The following is a 27,618-nucleotide window of genomic DNA, read 5'->3' on the forward strand; positions in this document are numbered from 1 at the left end:
CACAGCGGATGCCACATTGCTTTAAAGCAGGGGTGTCAAACGCACCGGCAGGTTTTATCCGGCCCGCGGGATGAGATTGCAAAGTATAAAAATGAGCCGAAATTCTAAGAATGAAAGAAACTGCTGTTCTAAATGTGTCCACTGGATGTCGCAATAGCAATTCTTTGTATCTTTGTAAATGATGCAACATATGTAAAAAAAAAAAACACATCATATTAGTGTAGCAGTAGATGAAAATGAGCAAACTAAACAAATAACATCCTGTAATTTGATTTTGATATTATTTTTTTTATCTTGATAGATTGAAAACTAACACCAATGAGTTGACTGATGAACATAATCACATAATTTATTTAGAAAATATAAATCACGACAAATAAAGTTGGAATACTATTAACCGCAACATATAAGTGTAAAAAAAAAAACATGATTTGTACATTTTCAGAATGTCCATGTTCTATCTTTAAACAAAGAAAACAATCTGGAGTTGTCTTTATTTTTAAGTTATTGTGCCGTGATTTTACCAGTCCAGCCCACTTGGGAGTAGATTGTTCTCCATCTAAAATGAGTTTGACACCATCCATCCATCCATTTCCTACCGCTTATTCCCTTTAAATCCACTTCATGTATTATTATATGACCTCAATTTTTTTTTACTTTTTTTGAGTAGATTAAAATTGGCCTGTGCATTAATGCAGTGGTTCTCAAATGGGGGTACGCGTACTCCTGGGGGTACTTCAAGGTATGCCAAGTGGTACGTGAGATTTTTAAAAAATATCATAGAAATAGCAACAATTCAAGAATCCTTTATAAATATATGTATTGAATAATGTTTCAACAAAATATGAATGTCAGTTCATAAACTGAAAAAAAATGCAACAATGCAATATTCATTGTTGACAGCTAGATTTTTCGTGGACATGTTCCGTAAATATTGATGTTAAAGATAAATTTTTTGTGAAGAAATGTTTAGAATGAAGTTCACGAATCCAGATGGATCTCTATTACAATCCCCAAAGAGGGCACTTTAAATTGATGATTACTTATGTGTAGAAATCGGCATTTGTAATTGAATCACTTGTTTATGTTTGTTTTTAGTATTTTTTTATACCTTTTTTCCAAAAAGTTCAAGAAAGACCACTACAAATGAGCAATATTTTGCACTGTTATACAATGTAATAAATCAGAAAGTGATGACATAGTGCTGTATTTTACTTCTTTATCTCTTTTTTCAACCAAAAAATTATTTGCTCTGATTAGGGGGTACTTGAATTAAAAAAATGTTCACAGGGGGTAAATCACTGAAAAAAGGTTGAGAACCACTGCGTTAATGCATCACTAGGAGGACGGCTAACAAAACGCGGTCGTGAGTAAAGTGCGTTACTTTCAAACTGACTTTGAGGAGGAGACATAGTGGACACAAATTTGTGTGGTGTTGCTTCCTTATTTGTCATTATTAAAAGCTGATTTTAATGTGTAGCAGCGCCAGCTGAACTGAACGTGACAGCCTGTCATAAATACATCAGTCAGCTGGATAAAAATATACCGATAGCAGCATTGTTAGTCCAGAGTCTTCACGGTCCTCATGGACCGGACCTAATAAGGAACTACCAGTACTTGTCTGTACTAAAAAACTTGATGAAAGGTAAAATATCTTCCAACAAACTAAAAGACTCAAGTTGCCTCAATTCAACCTTTGCTGATTTCCGTGACGTGGATGACTGAGAATCCGTATTATTTTCATCTTTTACAGCAGAAAATAACATCCAGCGCGCATCACGAGAGCAGCTTTGGTTGCACAAATGAAGGACGCAGCGCACGGCAGAGTGCGAGGAGAACAGAGAGAGAAGCGTAGCGGCGGACGGGCTGACAGTCCTGACAATCCTGCAGGACACAACAACACCAGCAGGAAATCTTCCTTACATGGTCATATGCTGAAAGACACTTTTCCACTGCACACTGATGATGTTTGTTATGCAAACAGAAGCCGCATCATGTCCTCCTGAGAACCAGCAGCGTCCACTGTAGTGGACATCTGTTTTTCGTCCATTTATCTTGTCAAAGTGAACATTTTGGATAAACTTTTGTAGTGCGAAACACAAATGTCCAATGCAGAGGACGTTCATGATTTTTTTTAGGCAGAAAAGACTGCTGCTCAGTCACAGCTCAGGACTATTCAGCAAAATAGAAAACATTTGTTGTGTCTTCGCTGTGGACACTGCAGTGTTCAACAACGTCCACTAGGAGTGGGTCAAAATATCACTTAAATAATTTTTAAAATGTATTTTTCAAAAAAGGTTACATTTTTGAAAAATACAAATACACCCAATCAGAGCCGGACTCTAATGTCCATACATCATACATGTATGATATATATTTTTCTCCCACTATATTGATAACAAGACATCTAGTGACTACGCAATTTTCAGTCTTTGACACAACAGACCTTTAATTTGCTGCCCTCAATCTCCTTATGAATAAAACATGTAATACATCTGGCAATAAACTTTTTACCCATTGATACGACACAAGTCCATCGTCAATTCCCACCCTGAGAGTCCAATTTGATTCAACGGCCATTTCTCTTGCTGCCCTCAATCTCCTTTTGAATAAAATGTGTAATGTATCAATCAAAAAACATCCTTGTCAATATTATAACACAGGTTATAATGCAATCCCCACTCTGCCTGTCCACTCTGTTACTTTTCCCTTCCTGCCCTCAGCCTCCTTTTGTATAAAATATGTAATATATCAGCAATAAATTATATTTACCACTAATAGCATACAAGTAACAACATCATTCCCACGATCCGCCCTTTCTCTTGCTGCCCTCAACCTCCTCAATCTCCTTTTGAATAAAACATGTCATACATCAATGAAAACACATCTTACCTTACAACACAAGCTAAGATGCAATTCCCAACATGAGTGTCCACTTTGATATAGTGTCCATTTCTCTTGCTGCCCTCAGTCTCCTTATGAATAAATGTGTCTCCGACAAAATATCTTAGCCAATGATACAAGTTCCTATGCAATTCCCACCCTTAGCGTTTACATTGATGCAGACAGTAGCCCATGCTCTTGCTGCCCTCAACCTCCTTTTGAATAAAATGTGTACTTATCGATGAGAAATGACTCCCACACTTTGTGTCAATTTTGATGCAGCGACCCTTTCTCTTTTGAATAAAACGTGTAATATATCAATGAGAAAATATATATTTACCACTAATTCAATACAAATAACAACTTGATTCCTGCCCTTAGTGTCTTCTTTGTTAGACAGTGGCCCTTTCTCTTGTTGCCCTCAATATCCTATTGAACAATATCTGAAAAAACATCTTAGCCAATAATACAACACAAGTTACATAGCTATAACCACCCTGAGTGTCCACTTTTATGTAGCAGCCTTTTCTTTAGCTGCCCTCAGTCTCCTTTTGAATAAAGCAAGTAGTTTATCAAAGAGGAAAACATGTCAGCCAATGATACAAGTTACTATTGAATTACCAACCTCGCTCTCTAGTTGCCCTCAATATCCCTCTAAATAAAATGTGTAGTACATCTCTGAGAAGATGTATTTGCAAATGATACAGCACAAGTTACAATGGGATCCCCACGGTGGCCCTTTCAGTTGGTGTCCTCATTTCTTTTTGAATGAAACATGTAACACGTAAATGAAAAAACATCTTTGCCAATGGTACAATGCAAGTTAGTCTGTGATCCCCAACCCAAGTGTGCAATTAGTCTCTTTTCCATAAAACAAATCATTGTTTTGGTTAAAAACATACTTCCTTATGATACAGGTTTTGCAGCAATTTACTTGATACAGAGGCCCCTTTCTCTTGCTGCCCTCAGTCTCCTTTTGAATAAAACACATACTATGCCAATGATACAATAAAAGTTACTATTATTATCATCCGAGTCCCATCCTCTCTTTGCCCTCAATCTCCTCTTGAATAAAAACGTGCTTCCTTTATTGTTTGCCAGTGACATGTTCAATTTTTTCAAGCTTCCTGTGGTCTTATTTTGAAGGGGCAAAGCTAAAATGCAAGTGCAGTGTGCAATGGACAAGCGTCACAAATATCCTCTCGTCAGCCATCTTTGTGAAGCCCGCGTGAACTTTAGCGACAACACCTGTGCAGCGTCAGTATGAATGTTGCGCATCAGCACTAAAACGATTTTGGTTCAGCTTTCCACTTTAAAGGGCTTTTGTTTTTTCCCCCCTCTTTTTTTTTGTTTTGTTTTTTGTTTTTATACAAAAAGGCTCAACGGCACGACAACATTGATACAAAAGAGACGCGAGGTTTGGAACGGAGATTGGTGCGAATCAAAACAAGAGAAAAGCCTACCAACTAGCATCTACAGCTATTTCTGCACAGCTTCTACGTCATCTACTTCAAAGGCAATCCAAAAATAAAGCAAGGTAGCTTAAAAAAAGGCTTTCAAGTGACAGCATAAAGGAAAAACTTTATACAAAAAAGAAAAAAATCGATGACTTAAACTCAGGTGACAACAACAGCATTGAGAAAGACTTCCAGCGACTCAAAAAAGAACGTTTAAGTCTTCCATGTGACTTCCCTCAGGTCTTCGCTAGCTCCGTTTGCTGAGTGTCTGTGTCTCTCAATTGGCGAACTCCTGTACTCACACTTTTGAGTGCACACTGAGAAGTACAGAACAATGCAGTGCACTTGATGTTGCGCACTAAACGGTCATAAAGTTCAGTGTGCAGTGCCGGACACCATCTATCCTATTTAGTCCAGAATTGGGGGAAAAAGATGGCGATCCATATGTTGACAATAACGCTCCATCAAGTGGTTGCAATTCACCATTAAATAGGAAATAAGATGAGGAAACGGGTAAATATTCTGATTGTCATACCCGGTAAGTGCTTAACGACTGTATTGGATTTGGGACCAAACTACTTTGTCAAGATTCTGGCACTCAGAACCTAAGTATACTTACTGAAGTGTACTGGTGAAAGCGATCCACCTGAGACACAGCCAATGCATTCATTTCACTGATCCAGGTCAATCGAATGATACCAGAAAAGTTGCTCCAACAAAACCGCCTAAAACCACTTCTCAACATGACGACCGGGAGCGTGAAAAGTGTCCGTTTGATTTATGTCACATTGACACCCGTCATTCTCCTGTCGTCTGATCATAACAATAAAAATAATATCAATAGACCCTTTTCACCTTTCATCTCTTTCGCGACTCGTTTTTGCTCATGTTTATTGTATTTACAGAGCGCCAATTCCCCCCAACAAAGTTAGCTCAAGGGACTGGAACAACACACCTTACATGCTGCGTTACAGAGAACGGAAGCAAACATTGTGGCGACGAAGGAAGACCACTAATAGATAATAGAATAGTGGAATGAGTCTGTGTGTATGTAAATAAACGAAAGTATCAGTTATATTTGATTACCGTAAATTCCAGACTATAACTTGCTACTGTTTTCCTACAGTTTGACGGTGCGGCTAATTTATGTATTTTCTTCGCTGACGGTCATAATAAAAATTGTTAAAAAACAAAAAAGGAAATACGTTGAAAAGTTGTTTTATTGTTTGTGCTGTAGCACTATCTTTTGGACGAGTTCACTCACTGCAAATGCTGCAGTGTCCGTCCATTAAAAGCCTTCAACCGGAAGTGGCGTGCCATTCAGAATTCAAGCCGTCCATAGCGTTTCTACTTATATGGATTCTTCATTCGTAACTCTAAGCAACGTTTGTAAGTTTTACAACATAACGAAAACGGTTTATACTTACTAAACTGTCCCATGTGTGGTGTCCGTCGGAGTGTTTTCATGCATATTTGTACGTGCTATCGTAATATAATGACACTAGCGTCGTTAGCATTAGCTAATTTGCTAACACATTCTTAAGTGTCTTACGACGACATCTTTTTGTATAGTTTCAAATTCCTCATTAAATTCACCAAAACGTCACTGTGGATTTATCGAGTCTATTTAGCTGATTGGAGAGCTAGCTTCCGCAGCGAGTGGGTCCACGACAATGACTTCTGTTTTGTTTGATCTGCTGTGTTAAAGGCACCGTATGGAAACAATTAAGGTATGTAAATAAACATTTCCAGAATATTTCTGTTTAAATACCTTGTTTTGCAACGTATATATCTACGGTTTATAATCCGGTGCAGCTAATACATGGTAAAAAAATAAAAAATATTCTCAAAAATTTTGTGGGTGCTATATAGTCCGGATAATACGGTATTTCTTCCTGAAGAAAACTTTAATTCGCCAAACTTCCTTTGCTCTACAACCTTAAAGACATCATATGAGTACTTCACCCACATGTGGCGTGACTACAACTTTCCTCAAATATTTAGCTTGTTATCCTCCTTCGCCGCGTACATACGATGGTCATTAATCAAATCAAAACTTTATTGATAAAGCGCTTTTTATACATCCGGGAGAAAATGGGAGTGCTGAATTTCCCCCAGGGATCAATAAAGTACTTTCTATTCTATTATATTCTATTCTATTCTATTGCAGCTGGAACTAATGAATGATTTGCAACAGTCACTTTTATTGCAAATGTTGATCTGAAATCAGAACTGCTGTTAAACTGCTGCATTGCGGCCATCTTTGTGTCTAAATATTCACTGCATTGTGAATAATAAAACCATTATTAATGTCGTCACTTATAAGTTAACTTTTAGGATTTGCAGGCAGAGTATAAAAAGAGTGTGAAAAGGGTCTATTTTACACGTCCCAAATATCAGCTTATTACTGTGTGGCTTCTTTATCATCTTAACAGACTCCACTGTTAAATAACTTCTTTTTTAATTATAAATGTATGTGTTAATGGTCTAAAAACTCCGGAAAAATAGAAAAATAAGTCAAATATAAATAGAAACAATTGATTGTCTTTTGTTCACTTAATTCACAATTGGAAAAAAACTATAAATAAATGTTTCTATCATGTGTGCATGAATAGAAATATCTGCAGCAGTTAAGAGGAAGAAGTAGCTTTAAACGGCGCGGTTGACTTGACAAGTCCAGCAAGTTTTTTTTCCTTTTCATTTTTTCCCCTAACCTGAACAAAGTGTTGTCCCACTGCTGCAAATAGAATGTCAAACAACAGACATCAGGAAAGTAAAAACATTTGCATATTTCACGGACACACAAACAAACAACTAAAAGACACACTGTGTTTCAACTCTTTCAACTTGAGTCACTCTGAAACATCCAGAATGCAATTTTCATTTAAAAATAAGGATTTGTTATATAACGTGCATAAAAATAACGCTCTGGTCTTTTCCTCCTTAGTAATTGGATTTTTTTTTTTTTTTACATATATGTTTTGTTGTGTTCCTTGGTTTGAGTTATCAAAATAGATGAGATCTTCTCTGGGGAAGATTACCTCCTTTGGTAGTTTGGTAACAGAACAATCCAATGACGTAAGTGTTGTCCTGGTTCTTTACAACTGAAACACACACGCACGCACACACTCTCTCTCACACACGCATATGTTCCTTTTGTCATCCATGTTCAAGTCCGGCTGCTTGGTGACGGTACGAAGCAAGGTTTTCTTTTAGCTGAACCCTGACTGGTTGGATTCATCACATGGCCTCAGCCCTGCTCCCATGGAGCTGGAAGACATGACCCAGAAGTGTGGCATGACTGCAAGAGTTATGAGTGAATAGGATCTAATTGCTCTTGTTCAAACGCACACTGATATTTTCAAGAATGCAATATTTCCCACACTGGTGTTAAAATAATTTTGGGGGGAAAAAACAGTGTCAGTTCTGCTTTCAATAGCAGCTTGGGCTATTTGAACACCCCAGATTGAGTGAGCAACCACAACCTTTCTAGCTGTAAATTTTACTTTTTTGCTTCCTGTGTAGCGGCGCTGCTTTTATGTGTTTTTTTAGACTTTTATCATGTCCGACTGTGTACAGGCAGTAATATGATGAGAAGGCATGCAGCAGATGAATATTGTTTACAAGTACAAAAACCTACATTTGCATGTGGATGAAATGCAAAAACGCATATTTCTTTATGCGTTTAAAATATATATATATATATCGTATTTTTCAGGCTATAAGTCGCAGTTTTTTTCATAGTTTGGCCAGGTGTGCGACTTATACTCAGGAGCGACTTATGTGTGAAATTATTAACACGTTACCGCAAAATATCAAATAATATTATTTAGCTCATTTACGTAAGAGACTAGACGTATAAGATTTCATGGGATTTAGCAATTAGGAGTGACAGATAGTTTGGTAAACGTATGGCATGTTCTATATGTTATAGTTATTTAAATGACTCGTACCATAATATGTTAGGTTAACATACCAGGCCCGTTCTCAGTTGGTTATTTATGCGTCATATAACGTACACTTACTCAGCCTGTTATTCACTATTCTTTATTAATTTTAAATTGCCTTTCAAATGTCTATGTTTGGTGTTAGGTTTTATCAAATAAATTTTCCCTAAAAATGCGACTTACCTGTATACTCCAGTGCGACTTGTATATATTTTTTCCTTCTTTATTAGGCATTTTCGGCAGGTGCGACTTATACTCCGGAGCGACTTATACTCCGAAAAATACGGTACATCTCTGGTTACCGGTGTAATTCATTAAAGTATATACTGTGTTAGTGAAACCCAGTGAAAGATCATCAAGTGTGCTGTAGGAAATGATTAAATTTCACGTATTTGATGGAACGATTATTAATTGACAACAAATAGTGTAAAAACAATGTGTATCAGGGAGGGAGTAGAACAATTATATGATCCGATATGTAATTAACCTGAGCATCCATCTGCTGCAAATTATACGACATAACTTTTCTGATATTTAAGTTTTTTATATTAATTTTTATATTTACGTAAGTAACAATGGCACTTCAGCTTAAGAGCGCTCCAATTTAAGAGTGTTTTGAGATAAGAGCTGTCTCTCAGCTAGTTGTAGAGGTGTCATATTACGATTGTTTTCTACATCTAAAACACTTCCTTGTAGTCTACGTAACATATAAAGGTAATTCTTTGGTCAAAATTTTGCATGGATTATGTTTTACAAACTGTTTTTAAGTCTCTCCAGGATCCACCGTTTTGTGGGCGGCCCTATATGGCGCCACTTCTACAGCATCTTCTCCCCATCAGTCATGTTGTAGTTGTAGTGCTTCCATATGGAGTCTAATGACAGGTATAAGTTCGAACTATATGCTACTTTGTATTACAAAAGGCAAACGTGGAGGAAGCATGTGCAAATACAAACCAGTCTGCCCCACAGCAAGAGGATAGCAAAAAAGAAAAATCCTATTGACTACAGTGAGCTGTAGTCAATAGGATTGACTACAGCTCACTGTAGTCAATCCTATTGACTACAATGGCGGACTCACACTGAGCTCTCTGGGTAAAACGTTAACATACATGGATATGTCTGCTTAGGAGATAGGGCAGAAAATGTTACAAATTGGATATATTCCAAACGGCTTGTTTTTGGGAAGGATGAAAAAAAGCAAGATTGTTTTATAAATATGTATGCAATGTCTCCATGGTTTTATTGAACATTTTTGGGACTCATGGGGATCCAAGTACACATAAGCAAGTACCATCAGGATAGAAAAGTTGGTTTTGTATAATAAGTCCACTTTAAGTTGCAAGCAAAATTTGAATTTACATCCCAAAGCTGCCCAAAATAACTGGCCACGCCAGCATTATATGTAATTTTGTCATGATCTTATGTTTATTGAGAATAAGGTGTTCTATTATATAGCTGAAGAACAGCATAACTTTAAGGTTACCTTAAGGTTTACTGTAAATGTTTGTAGAACATTATTTTGTATTATTTTTGATGTTTTAAACAGTAATTGTTATCTCAAAGTTTTGTTTTTCTTTCTACAAGGCATACTACATGTTAAAATGGTGCTGTTATTTACAGGCAAGCACCAATTAAATCAATTTCAATGGGAGACGCTGTTTTGAGATACAAGTGTTTTGAGTCAAGAACACGTCACAGAACCAACTGAGCTCATAAATTGAGGTACGACTGTATGTGCCTTGTGCATTACCATATATACTTATTTTTGCTGCACAGTTTCTAACTTTTTTTGGCCAGCAGATCAAGTGATTTTCATGTTTTCATCATATATCATGTCGACGTACCTTACCTTCACTTGGTGTGTTGGTACGAGTAGTTGGTGTGTTCTGCGGGGGTTTCCATGGTAACCTGTTGCTGTTGACCACCGTTCTCCTGACAAAAGGACATAATAAGGAAATAATTCTCTACTTGTAATGTCACTATATTTATTCACAGTCATCTGAATCTGTGGGACAGAGTGTCTTCTCATTCATAAATGCTCATTGACTGTGTTGCACTTCTTGCAGGCTGCCACCAGCAAGCAAACCATGAATTAGATCAGAGACAACACCCCACGGGCACGTACTGCTGCCTGCAAAGTGCTTTGCCAGGATACTTTGAACTCTATGTATGCGCTTCATTGAAACGTTTTCCTTTATAAAATGTTTTATTACAATCTTTTAAGAAATACACATACCTTAATAAATGTGTTGAAAGTTGTTAAGGGGGAAGAAACTCAGTCACAATACAAAAATCCAATGTGCTACGTGACTACAATTTACATTTTAGTTCCCCATTAAACCAGTTTTCATTTTTTTACAACTGATATTAAGTTGTTGTTCTTTACTTTAAAAACTAATTGGGACTGAATCAAGAGTACCTCTGCTGGTCAGAATTGGGTTTGCGCGATATAAATGATCTAGATTTTTGGGCGACGACAGAGCTTTTAATTCTATAGTTACATCATGACAGTGCATGTTGATATCACATTCTAGCTGTGTCCTGCAAATTTGACAGCGACAAGAGAACTAACGTGTCCTCAACGCAATGTAGCCTCGTCACTAGGGGGCTGTACACTAAGGATATGCTAACTGCTAAGCTAAAGTCCCTGAATTTAAATAGAGGTGGGCGGAACGATACAAAGTAACGATATCAGATACAATACCAGCAGTATATGATCGATACTGCAGTGATAAGATCAATATTTTCTATCATTACAAAATCTTTTGTCACTTTTGTTTATTGCTTACAATCTCAGAAAATAAGTCCCTTGACACAGGAGGGCTGTAATGGTAAAAACGAATATTTTAAATCAGAGCCAATAGTAGGAAATCATTTTAATATTCAATTGATATTCTTACACTCACATCCTGTTTTTTTGTCTGATTACAATTGTGATTCAAAATGTACAGGTAATCATTTAAGGATCTTGACAATTTGAAGTATCAGCATCAGCATAGGTATAATAAAATAATTCCCCTGTAACTACTTGGTATTGGATCGATACCCAAATTTGTAGTATGACTCCAAACTCATGTAAAGTATTCAAACAACAGAAGCATAAAGGCTAAATACATTTTAACAGAAGTGTAGATAGAACCATGGTACAACAGAAAGTAACCTGAATAATAGTTTGGACAAAATAATACAACCGGAAATGACATAATATGTTACCCCCTATGTCAGCAACCAAAATTAGCAGTCTTTGTAACCAATTACAAAATGACCAAATGATTGTATTATCATTTACATGTATATATATATATATATATATACCAAATAATATATTGTGATATATTTTATGTATATATATGTGTGTATATACATATATATATATACACACACACACATATATATATACATATATATAAACACACACACACACATATATACATATATATATACACACACACACATATATACATATATATATACACACACACACACATATATACATATATATATATATATATATATATATATATATATATATAAAATCATCATTGCAGGAGGTTGCAATTTTTATCGTGATATAGATTTTAGGCCATATCGCCCACCTTTAGTTGCAATTAAGTAGCGTACCTCAATTTACCTCAGTTTATCGTAAAACATCAAATTGATAACGATAATTATGCCAATTTTTAACTATCTGATGTACATGAATGTAAACAAGAATGTCAAATTGCACACCTCTACTTGGACACTGGAGGGAGGCACTGGGGTGTACTGGGGGATGTATGTCCCCTGCATAGTTGTGTTGGCCGGAATATACTGCGGGAAAGAGGAGAGGAGTACACAACTTTGTGTTATTACTTATCAGTACAATGTGCAGCATTATATTAGCCATTTTTTGCGTGCACTGACTGTGCCCGTGCTGCCCAGGGACAGGTGGCTTAGCTGCTGGGCAAGAGGTCCCATCATGGACGTGGGCTGGATGGACATGGCGTGATCCATTGTTGGAGTAAGAACTGTACCCTGCGGATACATTAAAACAGAACCTGAGCCCTGGTGACGCTTGACAGAACCCACACAAGCCCACATGAATGAACATTGGCAGGTAAAGGACAGCTACTCACAGCTGGCTGCATGAGGTATGACTGATGGTGCATCCAGGACGGGCTGTGTACCTTTACGTCACACAGTGTATTACACATTAGTGCAATATATCTCTGAGTAGTATAGTGTGCATTTTAGTTATCAGAATCATTTTGTCCATTTAGTAAAATACATACCTGGTAGGACGAGACAGGAGAATGCATGTAAGGGGACAAAGACGTCTGGGCGATCATTCTGTTTGGAGCCAGACTGTACGGTGAGGAGTAGAAGCTGCCAAATATACAGATGCAAACAAATCGATGCCATTTATATAAGTCAGGGGACTCCAAAGTGCAGCTTGTTTCTTTTATCTTGGCATATTCCACAAATATAAGGATGAAAATACAGCAAAAAAGAGAAAAAAAGACAAGAAAAATATTAAACGTTGATACTTTTAACACGTGTCATACGGCAGTATTCTCTATGGGGCGCCACACATAGGCGGGGAAAAAATTGCTTCATATTTAATGTTCATATTTATTAACTATACAAAGTATATTAAAAAAATATAATTTAAAAACAGCAAAGGGTAAAAAAAAAAGGTCATACCAATACTACTACACCAATAGCACAAAACTGAGATGCAGGCGGTTTTATATAACTTCTTAGCATATGTTGGATTGGCCTTTTTAGATATTATCCAGGAGCCTTGGTGTCCTTTATTCACATATTGCATACAGTAATATGTCTTATGCCTCTGTACCAAACACATTTGAAATGTATATTTATTTTAAGTGGTTCGGGCATCTGGTCAGGATGCCACCCGAACGCCTCCCTAGGGATGTGTTTAGGGCACGTCCAGCTGGTAGGAGGCCACGGGGAAGACCCAGGACACGTTGGGAAGACTATGTCTCCCGGCTGGCCTGGGAACGCCTCGGGATCCCCCGGGAAGAGCTAGACGAAGTGGCTGGAGATAGGGAAGTCTGGGCTTCCCTGCTTAGGCTGCTGCCCCCGCGACCCGACCTCGGATAAGCGGAAGATGATGGATGGATGGATGGATTTATTTTAATATTGCAGAATATCACAATTGTTTTACAGATATAACAATGTATGTTACTGACGATCGGAGTACCATATTTAATTCATCATTTTCTTCAATGTATTAATTATCTATTATATATATACATAAACACAGCGAAAAAGTCCTGGTCTGAGATCTGACAATCGATATATTTATTATTTAAAATGTGTTTTTGACATATTAAAAATTGTATTAACAATAAATATATGTCTTATTTACGATAATTAACACATACTTTATTATTGAATACTGCTCAAATTCTGGTATGGTGATAACCCTATTACTATTGTAAACTCAATCCAAATATTTTTTTAAACCTATTTTCCTTTATTTTTTTTTTCAAATATATACAATATTTACTGTTTCATTTTCATAGTTTTTTTATTTTATGTATGTGGCCTCACCTATTTCTTTAAGTATCTTTTAATATTGTCAATGTATTAAGAACTAAAACCAGGCAAAAATTAACCCGACCTCATCATAACAGGACTATCCAGGAGAGGGCAGCCTTTAACCAGAGTTACTACTACTACTTTCTATTCCCTGTGCTGGGACTGTTTTCATGCATACCACTCACCCATTTTGTAAGGCTGTGGGGTCATAGGCAAGCGTCATTCCTCCCTGAAAAAACAATACAGGATTCATAACCAGTGAGGTCATGCAAACAGCGCCGCATTCAGCTCACAAACGCACAAGCTTTCTAGTTAAGGCGGGGGAAGGGAGTTACTTACAGTCTCTCCGTCTCTCGCCCAGGGCCTTCCGTTGGGGAGGTACTTCCCCTGGTTCTGCCTCTTTTTCTGACCTCCGTCTGCAAACTTACATAATAAGGGCTCTGTGGGCACTGGGAAAGCAGAAGATCAAATAGGAAAAGAGAATTTAGCGATCACTGTGATCCAAAGTAAATGTGAATGACAATACCGAGGTCCTGTAATACAAAAACAAACATTCCACACACCTGGCACTCCCGGTGGAGTCTTGATGAATTTGCCATTGAAATGCTGAATTATGGCCTCGCACTTCTCTGTAGACTCCATCCTGGAATGAAGAAAACTTTGGCTTATGCTCTGCTTCAACCGAAACACATTGGCTAAGAGAGCAAATTTCGGCTTTAGAGGTTTTTTTCCTCCTACCTGGCAAATCCCACGCCGCGGCTGGTCCCGTTGGCATCTCGCAGAATGCGCGTAGAAATGACCTGGCCGAAGGACTTTAGCATGCTTTCCAGTTCCTGCTCGTCCATGGACACTGGCAGGTTGGAGATGTACAGGTTGGTGGGGTCCTGTTCTTGTTGCTATGTAGGAATGGGGATTTAAAAAAATCACATTGAGTTCACATGCTTCATAAGTGTCCTAAAAAACACCCCTAAAACTCAATTTCAAGCGTTGACTGTCAACAAAAGTGATGTGCGTTCATTTTTTTATTATATGTTAGCAGGCTACTTCCTGATTTATGGATGATAACGCAAACATGACAATACCACCAAAACATGAATTTCTTATATAAAAGTGAAAAAATGTGGAGAACTGTTGTTGGGTTTGTACTATTTTCTGTTGAGTAAGCAGGCTGCTCTCTGGTTTGTGAGGAATAACGTTAGTATGCGAGATTATATGAAAACTATCAAGAGTCTAAAATTTGCATTTGAGAACGATAGTGATTCAGACCACAAATGAAAATAAATACCTATTTCAACAATTTCCTCCAGACTTTCCCAAATGTAATGAGCCATTCTTTCACCAGGTTTTGAGAAAATTGGTTCAGTAGTTTGGTTAGCTAGCTAACAGTGAGACAATGTTTTGATCACTGTTAGCTTGTTAGATAATACAGTGATCCAAACTTGCTCATTTATATGTCTGATGTAGTTAATGACATGGATTGTAACTGCTTGGCTAACAAGACTGCCAATCTGACAGTAATGTCAAAAACGATTCAAACCAGTGCTATTATTATTGTCAAATTACTGAAGTCACTAGTAACTCTTGTTAGTGTTAAAAGATGACATTACACATTTTACATTTATTAGACAGTACTTTAGTCTGGTTATAAATAAATTATGTTTGTTTAGATCAATTAACGCCAAGTTTGTATTTGTGATATCTAAACGCCAAAATATCTTCAGTATGTCACATTTTAGCAAGTATTATTTTGACAGAACATTTTTCCAGGGGGACAATATTACAGGAGGGAATCTTTGGGCACCGAAATTCGATTATGATTACGGCGCTACAACTCAATTATACTTCGACAAACTTTAATGATCCACAAGCGAAATTGTTATTATAAAGCGGTTATTTATGAATCTATAATATTATACAATATATTGTTTTTGTATTGAATATCGTTGATACATTGTTTATTATTATATATTCTTAATATAATACATCTAATTAATAATAATAATCATTTGTCTACAAGATTCCTCCTTTGGCTACTGATGTATGCAGTAATGTGTCATTTCCGTTTTTTTTTATCTAGTGCGTGCAGCATTGATATGAAAGACTAAATACATGAGATCTGTACTAGCGGGTTAATTGAAAATATAAATAAAATACCCTAAAGGCAAGCAGGCAACCTTGATTTAATTGTTGTGCTTTTAAAAACATAGAATGTTCAGACACTCTGGCCTCAGTCGCCATAAACCTGCGGCTCAAAGACGTCTGTCATCTAATGTATAGTATTTATTGTTTTTATTGTCCTTACTGACTTATCAAACTACTTGGCAATGTTCTCTTTTTGTCTGGTTACTCTATGCTCTAACGTACTTCCTATAAGCCTTCTACTAAAGTGTACAACGCATGTATTCTTTTCTTGATTCACTACTTCACATTCAAGATAGCTTTAGCGTATAGCTTGTCCTCTCCTCCGTGTGTGTCTGCACTAACTCAGTGAACACATCCTGTTAAAAGAATGTTAGCTAATAGTTCTCCCACGGTTGGACCTAGAACTAACGTTTAGAGAACATTAGCATTAATCTCGCATTTCAGAACCGTCTGTATTACTTTAGTTATTAACATACGTAATTCATCAATATTTGGACATTTGTTATTGATTCATGAATCACCCACGTTCTAATCAAGATTCATAGGATAATCGATAATTCTTCTCACCTCTAGACAGTATACTGTGTACAAAGAAAATGTGGACATACTTTAGAGTAGTCAGTGTACAGCTTGTAAAGAATCAGAATCCAAATAGTTTTAATTGCCATTGTAAAGCAGTACAGATGTACAATCCACTAAAAAGAATCAACACACCCGTTATTGTCTAAATGTCTAACAACTAGGGCTGCGGCTATCGATTATTTTTGTTACAGATTAATTTATTGATTATGTATATAATTAGGTAAAACACACTTTATAGCCTTAATGAACATTTCAGGGAAAATATTTTTCTGCCTACCATAACCTCCATTCTATTTTAATACATACATACCATCCAAAAACTATATAAAATATACATGTGTGTTATTTCATAAAATGTTTTCTAAATTAAATTAAATATCCGCTTTTTGCAGCCACATCCAATTCGTGTCCAAGCACTAAATTAGTCTGATTTCTCAAATAGTTTGGCTGTAAATAAACCTCCTACAACCCATGGAAACAGCTTAATCCGACCGTGTTCGTTTTTTTAAAAGACGGACTAACACCCCTGGATTATTAGATTGGAAAGCAGATCTTTTGAGGAGGTGTGTGCGGCAGAAAATGACCCTTTGTATCGTGGATGCACCAGTCTCAACGCGCGGCGTGCAACCCCGAAGCAGATACCAATCAATAAAAACATAGCAACAATTTTAATGAAGAGGAAACTGTTTATTTGCTTCACAAATTAAAAGAAAAAAACATTATAAAGTGCATCGATGGAATGAAAAAGAAACAAATATTTATTTAAGAAGGTAGCTAAGAAAATTTTAAAAATGCTAAAATTAAATAAGCATGTGTACGGGAGGCACACAGCGTAAGACCAAAAGCTGCATTTGAGAGTGTACATGGACTTCACATGTCGGTGGGACAATACAAAAATACAAAATATTTGAGAAATCAGACTAATTTGGTGCATGGAAACGTACGTAGTGACTAATCACAGCACCCACACACCACCGCTCTCGTGTGCGTATATTTTGGCAGTCATGTAGAAACTATGTCTGCATTTTTTAATTTCCGGGCACTCCACGCTGTCCGGTTTAATAGTTACACTCATTAAAAGATTAATCGAAGCAACAGATAACAAAATCAAAGCTTTTTCTAATCAAATAATCAATTAGTCAATTACTCTGTGCAGCCCTACTGGCAACTAAATTGATTAGCGAGAAAATTGTGTCTTGCCAACAGTCAAGCATGGTGTTGGGTTGCATGAGTGCCCTCGAGGAGCTGTGGTTCATTGAAGGAAACATTAATTCGATAGTACTGTTACTCCAGATGACATAACAAAAATGCTTACTGGAAAGTGAATGGCGTTGTGAGACATTATTTGTAGCACCCCTATTTCCATCAGGGGGCTTACTGTCAAGTCATATTAAAACTATGCAATATCAAGCTTATTTAGCAATAAAACCCAAAATGCAACCACATTTATCAGCATTCTGTGTTTGACAAAAAAAACGAATAATTTGTCACTCATGTTAGTGCTGCCTCACTGTCTTGACTTAGGCCGTCTGTCACTTTGAAAACTCCACACTCATTAATGTACTCACACATGCAAATAACAATCTGTCAAGTTGCACACTGCGGGAAAACCTTATCTAATTAAGAAATCTTGACAGCTTTGAGCGCATTAAGGCGCGGCGATTATCCGCAGCCGCGCAAGTTTTGAGACTTAATTTTTGTTGTGCTCGCCTTGAAAAGTGAAACCGTGTGAGACGGCAGAGGCAGAAAAGAAGTCAGGCATGAAGTTAAAGAGTTCACGCAGCAGCAACAGAAGCCTGGCAAGCGGGAGCAAAGAGGCTGGGCTAAAAAGGAGGAAGGGAAAACATGGAGAGAGGAAGGAGGAGGGAGGGATGAATGAGGTGGCTTCCAATGATATCTTGCACTGGAGGAGGAAATGACAGGAGGGGAAGCAGTGGGAGTCTTGACTAATGTCAAAGCAGGATAACAGAAAAGAGGATAAATGAGTCTGCTGATTAACCAGCTCTTCTCCATTCCAAATATATTATTTATCTTGTCATTCCCATCCGCCTAATGACTACGCCTATTATGTAAAGCTGTGAATCACACAAAACATCATGTTTCTAATCACCATGTCGGATTAATACATTTACAAAACTAATTCACTCTTGACCAGGCACCAAAACCCAAGAGTACAGCAGCTATTCAGACGCTTTTTGAATTTGATTAAATGTTTGTGATTTCTCATTAATTAGATACTAGGCCAACAATTGGTTTCTCAACGATGAAGCGAATGCTACATGCTAGTGGCTAACGGTTAGTGGTAAAAGCCACTTGGTCAAATAGATACCTTCCTGCATGTGTATTTAAAAGACATCTGCTTCGGCTCTAGTGGTTATGCTGATTCGTCATACGACAGTGCATGACAATATGTAGACCCCTTAGTAGCTCTTCCAGCAACAGACTCTTACATCCACAGTGCAGGAAGGTGCACGACAGTACTGCCATATCATACTTTATAACACACAATCGTAAATACAGGGGTACAGTGTTACCTCGGGTTAGGAATGCCTCAGCTTATGGATTTTCCGGATACAAGAGATTTATTGTCTAATTGCTTGTATTCTGTCATGTTACTTCTTCCCGGAAGAGAAAACCAGTGGAGGTAAACAAAGCCAACATGGCTGTTGTACAGCAAACAGTACGCAAACTCAAAAAGAGGCTTAAAGCTTCCTAAAAAAGCAGATACTGTATGAGCAAAACACACCAATTATTCAATGGAAAAGATCCCTATACTTTGTCAAAAAAAGATTTGTCGTGTGCTCCAGACGCCATTCTCCACGACAAAGCAAATGAAAATGTATTAAAGCACGGAGGCCTAAAACTTGTTTGTGTGTCAAGGGTCAAGGGATTTGAGATCAAGACTCTCCCAGTTAAATATGGATCGTTTTGCATTTCATGATTTAACTTTGCGTCAACAGCCATGTTTGTTGTTGCTATTGCACGCGCCGTTTACAAGTATGTGTGATTTTTTTTTTTTTTTAAACTTGCCGAGTTGGTGCTTTACGGCAGTGGTCCCCAACCTTTTTGTAGGTATATTTGTCATGAAAAAAGTAAAATAATAAACGTGAATCCACTATGTACTGATATGGACCTTTATTGGCAAATTACGCCAATAACGTAACGAGTATAATTTTTTATTTATTTTTGTCATGAAAAAATTTAAATAATAAACATGAATCCACTGTGTGCTTATATGGACCTTTATTATCAATCAATCAATCAATCAATGTTTACTTATATAGCCCTAAATCACTAGTGTCTCAAAGGGCTGCACAAACCACTACGACATTATCGGTAGGCCCACATAAGGGCAAGGAAAACTCACACCCAGTGGGACGTCGGTGACAATGATGAGAACCTTGGAGAGGAGGAAAGCAATGGATGTCGAGCGGGTCTAACATGATACTGTGAAAGTTCAATCCATAATGGATCCAACACAGTCGCGAGAGTCCAGTCCAAAGCGGATCCAACACAGCAGCGAGAGTCCCGTTCACAGCGGAGCCAGCAGGAAAACATCCCAAGCGGAGACACATTGTGCCAAAACGTAACATGAGTATAAACTTTTTAGCCTTAGCAATACGATTAGCCACTAAGTACGAGGCTCTCAGTGCATTCTTATTTACTGATATGGTGTCCCTCAGTAATTTCTTCTGTTTTTCATGTTCATGTTTTGTTCTTTCAAAATACTCCAGGTGCTTGTCTTTTAATCCAGGGTGCTTCCATGGGTGATCAAGGGTGATGGATCAAATGCAGAGAATAATTTCGCCACACCTAGTGAGTGTGTGACAATCATTGGTACTTTAACTTTTTGTATCACATATCACTACAGTCTCTAAGTGGCGAAGCAGTTTTGACGGCTACATTGCCTCGTTAGAGAGCTGCTCGCCACATATTATGCATGCAGAGCGGGCTCGGTGCGTGGGAATCACCTGTAGCGATAAATCCATAGTTGAAGTAGGACTCCTGGTATTGTCTGTTAAAAGCTTTCTTTTTGTTGGAAGTCGTAGGCTGTTCTTGTCTCTCTTCACTGTGCCTTTTCCGCTTCACAAAGAAACTTTCCAAAGACGTCTGTTTTTTACTCATTTTCCTAGGTAGGTTAAATTTTGCCGCTCACGTGACCGAGATATAACTGAGAGAATCCGGTCATTTTTCAAAATAAAATAATTTAAAAAAATAAAAATACTTCGGGCTCAGATTATAAATAAAACAGAAATAACTAATTATTTCTTGTTCTTATTTGTAAAAGCTTAGTTTTTTTTTAATTTTGGCAACTCATTTCACACTGGATCGAGACGCTATATAATAAAACTAGCTGTAGAATGATCAATAATGGATACATCTCAGGGACAATACCTCTATTAAGAGGTCTAAAACAAGGGTGCCCTTTGTGTCCATACTTATTTATTATTGCTATGGAAATATTGCCAATTAAGTTAGATTGAGTGGACCAGCAGAACGCACAATCATGTGTGTTTACGGACTGTATCCCTGCAGACTCTATTGATCTATATTGATATGTGAATGAGTGTAAATGGGGGAGGGAGGTTTTTTGGGTTGGTGCACTAATTGTAAGTGTATCTTGTGTGTTTTATGTTGATCTAATTTAAAAAAAAAAATAAAAATAAATAAATTAAAAAAAGATTAAAAAATTCTTCTGCGGCCTGGTACCAATAGAGCCCGGTGGTTGGGGACCACTGCTTTACGGAACACTCATAGCAACAATATGTCCTAAGAAATACAAATAATATCAAGATAATACTTAAATGGGAAACACTCAACCTTAAAAGTATATCAAGCAAACCTTTAACAGAGTGGTCACTGCAAACTTTTTGCATTCTTCAACTCTGCTCCCTTGGACTGGAGTATGAGCTACTTTTTCTTGTTGTTGTTTCGTAAAATCTGGCACTCTTCCGCCTTTTTCGATTACCTCTCGAGAAACCCTGAAGAAACGTTTATTCTTTTTGTGATTTCAACAATTTGTGCATCCAAAAACAACACAAGCATATGGCACTTATTCTTTGAAAATAGATAAATGGCGCCCAGTAGCCATTGAGAACAGAGGTAGCTTGACCACCACGCATAATTAATGTGTGGGACGTGAGCCGGACGCGACATCAGTAAAATCCAAGCAATTGCTATGCTTCAATTAGGCATTAATCGAAATAACGGAAGAAATTACCAATGCAATAGATGAGTGGTTCTTGCACTTTTTTCACCCAGGGTCACCTCAGAAAAAACTTGGCTCTCCAAATACCACCATGATGACAGAAAAAAGAATATTTAATATGTTTGGCCACTGTAACATTACACACAGTTTGAACAGTAACACTGTGTTTGAGTATAGGAATATAAACCACTGTACATTAATTTAATGATTCTTTGGCGTACTACTAGATGGCGCCTGCGTACCACAGTTTGAGTATCACTGCAATAGATGGTAAACAGTGTGCAGGAGCAGAAGTGTTTATGGATCTAACAAAAAAAAATTGACACAATTTTAATGTCGTAATTAACAAATTAGTACGGTATAGCTTCAGAGGGTTAGTCCTGATATGAGTGAGAAGCTATTTACTAACAGGAAGCAGTACGTGAAGCTAGGCGAACATATGCTATATATATATATATATATATATATATATGTATATATATATATATATATATATATATATATATATATATATTATATACTGTATATATATTATATAATAAATATATTTATTATATATTATATTTATTATATATTATATATATTATAATTATAGAGACGGCATGGCGCAGCGGAAGAGTGGCTGTGCGCAACCCGAGGGTCCCTGGTTCAATCCCCACCTAGTACCAACCTCGTCACTTCCGTTGTGTCCTGAGCAAGACACTTCACCCTTGCTCCTGATGGGTGCTGGTTAGCGCCTTGCATGGCAGCTCCCTCCATCAGTGTGTGAATGGGTAAATGTGGAAGTAGTGTCAAAGCGCTTTGAGTACCTTGAAGGTAGAAAAGCGCTATACAAGTACAACCCATTTATCATTTATTTATTTATATCTTGTGACGTGATCCAGGGATCAATACTGTGACCAAATGTGTTCAATCTCTATATAAATGACATTTGTAAAGTTACAAAGTAACTTAGGCCGCGCTTTGTTCAGGAGAAAACACCAAGGGGCTACCGGTTATAGAAATAGTAACAGCAGAAATGATCAAATTAAAGAGATGGTTTGACAAAAACAGACCATCTTTGATGTTGAAAAAAAAAATGCTATTTGGTAACAGTGAAAGACAAAGTCAAACCCAAATACAACAAGACGGAGTAGACAGAGTGAAAGAAACCACATTTTTTGGTGTTATAATAGACAATGAAATTAACTGGAAATTTTATACAAAATATACAATATAAGGTAAGAAAAAAATATTGTGCGCACCCTCACTTTCCACCGTGACTAGAATTTTTATAATTGGTCTCTAAACTTTTAACAACTTTACCTCTGCATAATGTTGTAAGTTTATTAACAATGCAGGAAACAACACACTGGCCTTTTCTCATCTCCTACTGTGGTTACAAAAAAGAGCTACATATGGGTCTGTTCATGTCGGCATGTGTTGTAGTATTGCTACCCTCATCGTTATCGCTTAACAGTGAACATAACTGTCGAGATACCCAGCATTAAAATTTGCATACAGTGACGTCCTTTTCAGTACAAGGTAAACATCAAAATAAAAGGCATGGCAGTAGTAACCTGGATTTTACCACATCAATTAACAAAAAACTAATTCCTTAAAAATATTTAGCACATGCACTCGTGGTTGTACTCGTGCTTGTGGTTTAGACATACGATATTACCACAGCAGATGTGTTAAATAAGAGTGAACTAAAGAATAAAAATACAAAATATGTACAAAATGAGGAAAATGATGTAACCCTTTGTAAGTCAAACCATTATTTATTAGCGCCCACTTTCATGTTTCTGGCCGACGTCAAAAGTTTGTTTCAGTTTCGGTTTTGTCGAAAACCTATTATGTGGACACAGCCAGTCAGAGGTGTGTTGACTCAAACAGGTGCCAATATAACAGCTACAAGGTTTACATCGATGATCTTGGTATCAAAGTCAAGCAGACATTTGGTGGCACTCAAATGTTATTTACATTTCTATTCTGCTGGGTGAGTGTTATGTTTTAGCAGTTTTACCGGCTTAGGAACAATACTCGTGGCTTCGCATGGGCTAAGTGGTAACTTTCAAACGGTGACAAAAAAAACTAAATATATTATCAGTTATTGTGACCTTTAATGCTGATAAGGGAAGCGTCTGATCTCTGCCGAGAGACAACTGGCAGAGAACAGGCATATTTTTTTCCTGTGATTCTCTTCACATTGCGGGCGCGGCTATAAGCAGATTACCTAACGCGCTGTGGCAGACTGCTGGAGGTCATCGGCAAAGTTTCATTTTGTTGAAGGCTGTGTGAGGAGCATGACGAATTAAAATCACTTCTCTTTTCGTATTTTATTTACTCATGGACTTAGCGAATGTCAGGCGCACAAATATTGAACCTGATGCAGACAATGCGGTTGGCGCCGTTCCAATTTACGTGTGAATGCGGGTTTGTGTAGGAGTGACAGGTGAGTGCAAGTGTCTGCTAGGGTGTGTCGCTTTGTGGTTGGCTTATTTGTGTGTGTGTGTGTGTGTGTGTGTGTGTCGAGTCGCTTGTGGCCCGAGTTAGAGCAGGGAGAAGCAAGGAAGTAAGTAGGCTTTCATTTTTAATTGTGCCATTGTTGCCGTGGGTCTAAGCACGTGTCTCACCCGAGAGGCAACGGAAAGCCATTAGGGGACTGAGTGCAGGACATTTAGTCTAAGGTGTGGTCTATTATGAGACACAACAAGCCACAGTGAAGTTTACAATAAATCTGTAAGGACTGTTACAGACCTATTGAAAAAAAGTCATTATTTTTCCTCCCTTAAAATTCTGCAAACAATACCAAATAATGACAACATTTCTTTAAAAAAAAAACCTAAGAAATCCCCATCTAGTCATGTGTTCCTCAGCTAACGTCAGGTGTAAGGCGGGGTACACCCTGGACTGGTCATATATTATAAACAACCATTCACACTTACATTCATACCAATGGACAATTTAGTGATTCCAACTAACCAAACCTTAACCCAGTGGTTCTGAATTATTTTCTGTGTTATAGTCAACTTTTGGTAAATCCTATTGCCTGGATATGATTTGAAAAAATACACACCTGTCTCCAGTATACTTGTATTCATTACAACCTGTTCTTATGACCTGAAGTAACCCCTTCGCTCGGCGCCAGCTGGGTATATTTAGGCTTTCATTGTGGTTATCGACACCACTGACTGAGTGCAGGCAGTCTGGGTGAGTCACAACGTGGTGTCCTGTTGCACTCGTCTGGTATCGAGATGCACAACATAGCGTGCTGAAGGTGCAGTGAAGTCAGGGTTTGGTTGCACTGATGGATCGGTTACAGATTTCTGGGCCAGAGCAGAGGGATACCCTGGTGTTACATTGCAGCAGACTCGCAGTGAGGGGAGGGACTGCGGGGTGAAGTGCATTAAGTGCGGGTGCCAGGCCCAGGCCTTGGGCCCAGACGATGGACAATGCCAAGCCATTGTATGTGCCCTATTGACAGTGCGTGTAGTGGCACCCTCCTCTGGGCTCACTCAATGGGGAGCCCGAGAGCCAGGGGGATCAGCTTAATGGGCCGACAAGAGCTGCTTTGACTGCAGACGCCCGCACAAAGAGCTCTGAACAAGCACAACAACAGCGGCAGGTTAGCAACGTACACGAGCAAAGAGGGGAAATGAGAGAGGAGGTTGTGAGGAAGCAAATGAAGACAAGCAATCCTGCACCTTTGACATGGCAGCAAGGGGCGTGTGCTACTGTGAAATACCACACTGGTGTTATCGTGTACATTTTGAAGATACAGTCTCAACATTCGTAAAGTATGTTTTAAAGTGGTGGTGGAATTGTTATTGGGTTTTTTTTTTAAATAAAAAAGCAGATGAAATCTTACTTTGGCCATCTGTGCCTGGACGCCACTCGATTTCAGAGCTGTAACAGCTTTTTGAGCTGCTGACGGACTGTCAAAGTCCACAAAGCCATAGCCTGTCAAAAACACACAAATATATTAACAGTTCACTTCCATATTCTTTTTCATACGTCAAGTATGGTTGCAGCTCAATGGCATTAAGACTGCAGCCGATGATGCAACAAATCCAAACCAAACATTTTTATTTATTCTAGGCCAGTGGGCCTGTGCTTCCCAGTGGGGATGGGCCTCATTAATCACTTACAAATAATTGAACCTAAGAATGTTATAGCTTATATAGTTAGCATGAGATGAGGTTTTTCTGTCCATTAAGCTACTTCAATGCAGGCTAAAAGTCTAAAATTAATTGTGTCTAAAAGATTTGTGGCAGACCATTTTGTGGCTGCTCACAATGCCCAGAGCATCCAAAAGTTTCTGGCTGAGAAGAACATTGGTGTGACGGAGCAACCTACAGTACTTACACAACTTGGCTGTGAGTGGTTGTTTTCTCCTATACAAAGCTGAAAGTAGTGTTAGTCACTACACGATCAGTCCATGCATGCGCAAAGACTATGCAACTTTTTTTGTGATTTTTACGACAGAGCTTCTGCAACGTCATGTGATGTGATATTTCAAGGTGTTAGTGAACAATAACGTGAACATGAACAAAGTGTAGATTTAAAAAGAAAACCCTAACGTAATTCCAACAAGTACATTTTTATACATTTTGCATTTTCCAAATGAGGCACTGGAACTTACTGAAATCGAAATCTGTGGCCTAACACAAAGAAAAACTTTTTCAATTAGCAGTATTTTGAATTAGTGTACTTGATGTAAATAAAGAAAATCTATCACTTTTTTAATGTGTTGAATAATAATCTCCTTACGTGTTTGGCTGCTAGTTACAGTTGATTGTCATCATTGTGACAATGTCCTTTACGAGATACTGTAATCTTGACATATGTTTGTTTTGTAAGTAATAACAAATATTATATTGTTATTGAAATAAAAATAAAATAAATAAAAACGTTTAACTGCCATAAAATAAGCCGACAGGAAGATATAATAAAAAAGGCAGCAGAAATGTAAGAGACTTTTATAAGATATTGGATTGGATTATCATATTTTAGCTAGGGTTAGGGCTATCCCTAACCCTAACTCCTAAATAATAGATTAAGTGAGGTTCCCCAAACAGCAAATTTAGCGCATCAATTACTTTGCATCCGTTTATGTAACTTAGGAGCTGCTGTTTGATATTCACTAGGCTATGTTCACATACTTTCAATTCCTTAAAATGACGATCCTCCCTTGACTTGAAGTGTCAGTAATGTGCAAAGTGCTGAAACTTGTCAGAAGCTGAGAAAGTAAAGCATCAAAGTAAATGCACTTTGTCAACTCACTCACCTTTACATTTGTTGGTGGTTTTATCCAAGATGGCTTTGGTTGACACAATCTTGCCATACCTTTGAGGGCAACAAAAAAAACATCCTGTCAGTGACAGATGAAAAGGAATCTGCTCCTTCCACATGCGTTGCACACTTCCGCACACAACAAGCACATTCCATCAGTCTTTACGTCACAGACAATATGTCTATCCCCACCCTTCCTCTTGGAGGAGGATTTTTCTGTTTTTTGACAGGTGAGAATTTGTTTGATGTATTTGTGTTTGACACGCACATTTCACTAAGACTATGTCAACACAAACATGTATATTTTAAAAAACGCACACTTTTTACTCAAACACTGACGTTTTTAAAAACCCTATCCGGAGTTTTCCAAACGCTCGTGGAGGAAAAGCAGGGCAAAAGGCATATAATAATATGCCTATAATAATATTTGTGTTCGTGGAGTCATGGCCTTTGCTCGTGGGTATTGTGACCATCAGACTGGACTCTCAAGTGACCTTTTTAAATCCACACAATAGCAATTAGTTAGAACAGGTAATTTATCGGTTCAGACATTCCACTGCATGTAATTGATGAT

General features: G+C 37.7%; 1 protein-coding gene across 2 annotated transcripts in view; it reads right to left on the bottom strand.

Annotated features, from left to right (window-relative positions):
• Positions 1–331: 331 nt before the first annotated feature.
• LOC133535358 (RNA-binding motif, single-stranded-interacting protein 2-like) overlaps positions 332–27,618 on the bottom strand; it is a 105,769-nt gene continuing 78,482 nt past the window's right edge. The window contains exons 3-14 of one of the 2 annotated variants that reach the window (XM_061875130.1): positions 27,040–27,098; positions 25,621–25,712; positions 14,573–14,730; positions 14,398–14,477; positions 14,174–14,283; positions 14,020–14,063; positions 12,559–12,652; positions 12,403–12,495; positions 12,191–12,301; positions 12,017–12,097; positions 10,137–10,219; positions 332–7,610 (exon numbers count right to left, since the gene is read on the bottom strand). In XM_061875130.1, coding sequence (XP_061731114.1) covers positions 10,139–10,219; positions 12,017–12,097; positions 12,191–12,301; positions 12,403–12,495; positions 12,559–12,652; positions 14,020–14,063; positions 14,174–14,283; positions 14,398–14,477; positions 14,573–14,730; positions 25,621–25,712; positions 27,040–27,098 — 1,003 coding nt within the window. In that variant the 3' untranslated portion in view covers positions 332–7,610; positions 10,137–10,138. The remainder of the gene's footprint in view (positions 7,611–10,136; positions 10,220–12,016; positions 12,098–12,190; positions 12,302–12,402; positions 12,496–12,558; positions 12,653–14,019; positions 14,064–14,173; positions 14,284–14,397; positions 14,478–14,572; positions 14,731–25,620; positions 25,713–27,039; positions 27,099–27,618) is intronic. The other variant, XM_061875131.1, reaches the window with a different exon arrangement.

Source organism: Nerophis ophidion, linkage group LG16 (genome assembly GCF_033978795.1).
Source record: "Nerophis ophidion isolate RoL-2023_Sa linkage group LG16, RoL_Noph_v1.0, whole genome shotgun sequence".
In the NCBI taxonomy this organism is placed as follows: Eukaryota; Metazoa; Chordata; class Actinopteri; order Syngnathiformes; family Syngnathidae; genus Nerophis; species Nerophis ophidion.